At 40.2% G+C, this 6,000-nt stretch overlaps 1 protein-coding gene across 3 annotated transcripts in view; it reads right to left on the bottom strand.

Moving 5' to 3' along the window:
• Nucleotides 1-1,103: 1,103 nt before the first annotated feature.
• RNF38 (ring finger protein 38) overlaps nucleotides 1,104-6,000 on the bottom strand; it is a 143,938-nt gene continuing 139,041 nt past the window's right edge. For all 3 annotated transcript variants that reach the window (XM_025359839.1, XM_025359840.1, XM_025359841.1), the window contains one exon: nucleotides 1,104-4,540. In XM_025359839.1, coding sequence (XP_025215624.1) covers nucleotides 4,478-4,540 — 63 coding nt within the window. In that variant the 3' untranslated portion in view covers nucleotides 1,104-4,477. The remainder of the gene's footprint in view (nucleotides 4,541-6,000) is intronic.

Genomic DNA, 6,000 nt, shown 5'->3' with positions numbered 1-6,000 from the left:
CTTCTACGTATGTTGGAAAAAGGAGGGAAAAAAAATCAGGATGTGGTCACTTCTGTCAGATGAGTACTGGAGTCAGTCAAGAGGGTAAAATCTTAACATAGCATATGCATAAGTATATTTTTATTTTCTTCCTTTTTTAGTCAAAGGAAAACTATACAAACATATATGGAAAATGACAAGCAGAGGCTCCTCTTTCCATATTATGTTGACAGGAAGTTGTACATAAACTGTAGCTAATGTGGACGAATCTGACTAGTTGTCTATTGCAGTCTTCTTTCCCGCCTCTTATGGTTAACATATATAGAAAGAACTAGTTGAATTCTAGTTACCTACATCTCCCCCTGCCCCCCAAGATGGAGTCTTGCTGTCACCCAGGCTGGAGTGCAGTGGCACGATCTCGGCTCATTGCAACCTACGCCTTCTGGGTTCAAGCGATTTTCCTGCCTCAGCCTCCCGAATAGCTGGTATTACAGACATGTGCCACCATGCCTGGCTAATTTTTGTATTTTTAGTAGAGACGGGGTTTCACCAGGTTGGCCAGGCTGGTCTTGAACTCCTGACCTCGTGATCTGCCCAACTTGGCCTCCCAAAGTGCCAGGATTACAGGTGTGAACCACCGTACCCAGCTTTTTTTTTTCCCTCCCTTTAGAGACAGGGTCTTCTTGCTATTGCCCAGGCTGGAGTGCAGTGGCACAAATATAGCTCACCGTAACCTCAAATTTCTGGGCTCAAGTGATCCTCCAACCTCAGACTTCTAAGTAGCTAGGACTATAGGTGTGTGCCACGAGGCCCAGCTAATTTTTAAAACAAACATTTTTGTAGAGATAGGGGTCTCACTATGTTGCTTATATATCTCTACTGTTCAAATGCATACACCACATATTTGGCTGTACTCTTTCTGCTATCTTCTTGGCCTTTATAAATATGTACCATATGTTACAATGCTAGTTACTTTTGCATTTCTAAGTTGTTTACACAAACGCAGAAATACAGAATCTGGCAGCCAGTAATTCAACCTAGCTCTATCTTCCTGCTGCTATCTCTCCATCCCCATGCATATACAACCCTTCCCCATCCCTAACACAGTGACATGAAACAACAAATGTTTTAAGTGTACATCATACATTTATTACCAACAACCCTCTCAACTCCAAAATTGGGCACAGGGATTAAAAATAAAAATTCATTGCACTACTTAGTAAAGCATTACTAGTAACTTTCATAAAAAATGTACAAACTTTGTTAAAAATTTATCAAGCCTTCAAATGATTTGGTTACAGATATTTATAATACATACATTTAAAACTATATGTTAACTGATACAATGGAATATGATTTGAGAAAATGACTCAGCAAATGATTCCGAAAAACACCCCTGTGAGCTTTCACAATCGGAAACAAACGGCAAAATGAGGTAACCAAATGTACCAACAGGGGGACAAACAGCTTTCTAATGAAAAGGCCCAAAGATATCTGCGAAAAATATTCTCACAAGTGAGTCGGTAGATCTCATTCAAAATTATTCTAAGAGGCCCAAATTTAAGAATCTTAACAAATCACATTTCAGATAGTATATAAAATCTAAATATGCTTTCACATTTTCCAGATTTTGCTCAAAAAGTTAAGGACAGAAAATCCTAATATGAGATCTTGATACCTGGAGGCCTTACTTTTTTGAGGGGTGGGGGTTAAAAAAAAAAACACCAAAGATGACAATTCATGCCAAGAAACAAGCAAGAACCCACAAAAAACCCACAGCTGAGTTAAGATGGTAAAGCCAATATTATTTTAGGAGGAAAGAGGACGAAGGCCATGAACCAACATCTGCCTGCTATCTGGCGCATCACCCAAGGTGACAATGGCTGGGCACAAACTGTTCTCTTTTGCTAGCCACAAAGCTGCTCACTGTGGCAATCCTGAGCTGGTCAGAATACGTGTGTACGTGTGTGTGTGTGTGTGTGTGTGTGTGTGTGTATTCCTGATACACACTAACCACAATAAGCAAGTCTGCACACATCTCTATGAGCCCCATGCAAAAAGACATTCCCACAGAGAGATCAGTCACAAGAGTGCAACAACGAAATTCAAGACTTTACCAAAACAGACCCTGCTGCCTCCGAAATTGCCAACTGCCTCTCAAAAATTTACAGAAAAAGGGACATTATAAGAATTCAGAGGGAGGGAAGAAAAAGCTGCTATTCCTAGTCATTAGTACAATGTGCCGTGTTAATTAGGTATCTCTATATAAATTAGAAAAAGTGCTTTACTTGCATGCTTCAATAAAATGAATACTGAGTGTAGTAGTGTTATGTTAGATCTGTACAGATATAAATTTTTTGCAGCTATATAAAAGTGTATAAGATGGGCTTTTGCCATTTTAAACATGATTTTTTTTTCTTTAAAAAAAGATTAAACTATACGTGATTTGTATGTAGCTGATTATTATGCCAAGAATTTTGGTCTTTAACACACTTTTTATTCATCAGGAACAGGTGAGGGATATCCTAATGATTTAAAAGTAACATGTGCATTTTTACCACTGTTTAGATGTATTTCTGATGCACTGACAACCTAAGGGCAAACAGAGTGTGCAAAACCCTACGTGTACGACTAGATAGAGGCAACAGTGTCTCAAAAAGGGCAAAATTGTGCTTCTGTGAATTGACTTTACTTAACTCTAGGCTGTGATGAGCTTATAGACACTTCAAGGGAGGGCAAGCAGCATGGCAGTAACAAGTAGTTAACACTGAGTGGAAAACTGACACAGAACCAACTGAAAGTTGAGTGGGGCTGGCAGCAAGTTATCACAGTCCTGACTGGAATAATGCAGCTTGTGCTATTGCAAACAAAGCAATTACATCAACTGCAGGAAGAGGCAGACAATGTTGAAGACACTAAAAGAATGAGAAAGTAATTTAAACACTGCTGGAAAAATGACTTTAAACAATCTGAATTATGCTCAAAGAACCTACTAAAAAAAACCCCACACAGCTATGTGTTAGATCAACTAAATGAAGGTCAATTCCTGTTTAACAGCATTATTTTTTATACAAAAATCAAATCTTCATTTATACTGCAAGTATTCTGGACACCTGTTGTATTAAACTTTTCTCATTCAAACAAAAATTAAAAGAAAAAGCGGTAAAACATCAAAACAAATCAGGTCTAAGGAACAGGAGCTGTAACAGCACTTGATCCATCCTGAAACAGGGGTTTCGATGAGAAGCACATGTGATGAAGGAAGAACTAGACAACTTTCAGAACTGGAGTCTGGCAAGTGAATTAATATGGACAGAAATATAGCTTTCTTAAAACAATTTAGTTGCCCACAGGAGCTTGAACACAGAATACATATCAGAAGTCAAGCTGAATTAACAGATTTTGTTCTGGTGGAAGTCAACGAGGTGAGACTTCATGGAACTAGTGGTCTTCTTAGAAATATATTAATCAAATATCTTCAGAATAGACTACAAATCTAAACATTAAAAAAAAAAATCACAGGTACTTTCTGTAAGAAACTGGAAATGTAAAGGAAAAAAAGTATCAACATTCAAATCATTGATTGAAATGCTAATATTGCTAACTGATAATGTATGATATTGCACCTTCTTTTTGGAAACAGCAAGTTGGAGATTTTAAAATTTCCACAACAGAATCAAAAAAATCAGGTTCATGGAGTGAGAATTTTGTTACACTTTTTTTTTTCCTTAAGTGACCTACTTAGGACCACCAACAAAGAGAAGGTGACAGCTGCCTGAAGCAAAGGAAGAAGGCTTTTCTCATTCCATTCATTGGGAGGGAAGGGGATGGAGTATTCAATGCTTGTAATTGATGCACCCTCAGCAATCAGTGTGCAACAGCAAACACAAGGGGAAAAAAACCAGTGTACAGTACTAGTGCTGTTTAAATAACACACCAGATTATACATTGCAGCATAATTAAAACTACACACACATTCTTGGTACATGCTGGTATATAGGATCTCATACACACGTTAGCTACCATGCCCTCTCACAAGTAGTTGTGCACACTCTCACACAGATACACTTATCACCAACAGTCATACGCTGCATTCATTTCCACTCACAGTTTCTGAAGGCTCTATATAAGGTAGATTGCTATATCATCTGTAGCTACCACTTTTTATAAAAGCACATGCTAAAAGATCACGTCCACTGTAATCTTGCAGCAACACTCGGAATGATCACACAAAAACCAGGGAATGTTAGTGCACACACAAAATTAAGCTAAAGAAAAAGTCTTTGGAGTTCCAATCACACGGTTAGTATAACAATCCCATAACTGTGAAGACTAATTGTAAGCTTTTATAGTTGATTAAGTCACACAGTGCAAAGAAAGGTCCATTGACCCTTTTGGTAAAGGGAGGGCTGGAAGCCACACAGATTAAGTTCAATGGATAGTCCGTATATACATGTGATGAGGAACACCCAAACTAAATTTGTGCTTCTTAGGTTGGTCATTCTGAATCCCGATGCACTTCTGAAGCATCAGCTCGGCAAATTGGGCAAGTACGATTTGCCTACAAAACAAAAGGGAAAACTTGTTTAAATTGTGACATATACAATGAAACACATTAAAAGCAATGGAACTACTTTTACTTCCCACAGTTTTTACATTCTTTGTTCCTCTGAAGAGGTACAAAGCAATTTGTGTCTTTTTTTAACCCACAAACCTCCGAATTAGCCCATGAATTTTTTTTTTGAGATGGAGTTTCGCTCTTGCTGCCCAGGCTGGAGTGCAATGGCATGATCTTGGCTGACTGCAACCATCGCCTCCTGGGTTCAAGCGATTCTCCTGCCTCAGCCTCCCGAGGAGCTGAGATTACAGTGCCCACCACCATGCCGGGCTAATTTTTGTATTTTAGTAGAGACGGGGTTTCACCATGTTGGTCAGGCTGGTCTCAAACTCCTGACCCTCGGGTGATCCACCCACCTCGGCCTCCCAAAGTGCTGGGATTACAGGTGTGAGCCACCACACCTGGCCGCCATGAATGATTTTTAGTAGGTCTGTTAAAATATACAAACAAGATTACATTCACCAGTTTGGACCAAGTTAACAACTGACATTAAAACACCTTGGTTAGTCTTTTTTTTTTTTTTCTTTTTTGAGACAGGGTTAAACCCTGTTGTCCACAGGAGCACAGTGGCATGATTACAGCTCATTACAGACTTGAACTCCTGGGCCTAAGTGATCCTCCTGCCTCAGCTTCCTGAGAACCTAGGATTAACAGGTGTGTGCCACCACACCCAGCCAATTTAAAAGACAAGGGTTTCACTAAGTTGCCCAGGCTGGTCTCCAACTCCAGGCCTCAAACGATCCTCCTGCTTTTGCCTCCCAAAATGCTGGGATTAGATGCCTGAGCCACCATTCCTGGCCCCTTGGCTATTCTTAATGGAATGAAGTCACAGAAAACATTTAGCGGTACTGAGGAAAGCCTGACTGTAAAATAGGTGACTGGGTCTATACCATAGCTCTACTTACTCACCTGGTTCCCTGGCTCCTAAATTTGCTTTCTCGAACACTTCAACAAATGGGACCATAATTTGTGGAGTTGCTAATGCCAGAAACATAAGCATCACCTGTTCTCCTACTTCCTACAACTCATTCAGCACATAATCTTATTTCTGCATTATGGTAATGCTCAAATCAGTCCCTCTTTTCATCCAGTTGCCACTATCCATTCTCTGGCCCACCACGTCTTTATTCTATCTCCCTGTCTCTCAGAAATTACCTCTTCTACTCTATCCTCCAACAGTGGCCAGAAATCCTTCTAAAATAGTCTGTTATGGCCGGGCACGGTGGCTCAAGCCTGTAATCCCAGCACTTTGGGAGGCCGAGACGGGCGGATCACGAGGTCAGGAGATGGAGACCATCCTGGCTGACACGGTGAAACCCCGTCTCTACTAAAAAATACAAAAAACTAGCCGGGCGAGGTGGCGGGTGCCTGTAGTCCCAGCTACTCGGGAGGCTGAGGCAGGA

Source organism: Theropithecus gelada, chromosome 15, assembly GCF_003255815.1.
Source record: "Theropithecus gelada isolate Dixy chromosome 15, Tgel_1.0, whole genome shotgun sequence".
In the NCBI taxonomy this organism is placed as follows: domain Eukaryota; kingdom Metazoa; phylum Chordata; class Mammalia; order Primates; family Cercopithecidae; genus Theropithecus; species Theropithecus gelada.
Note: the sequence above shows the minus strand (reverse complement) of the source record. Positions and strands in the feature narration are given on the sequence as shown.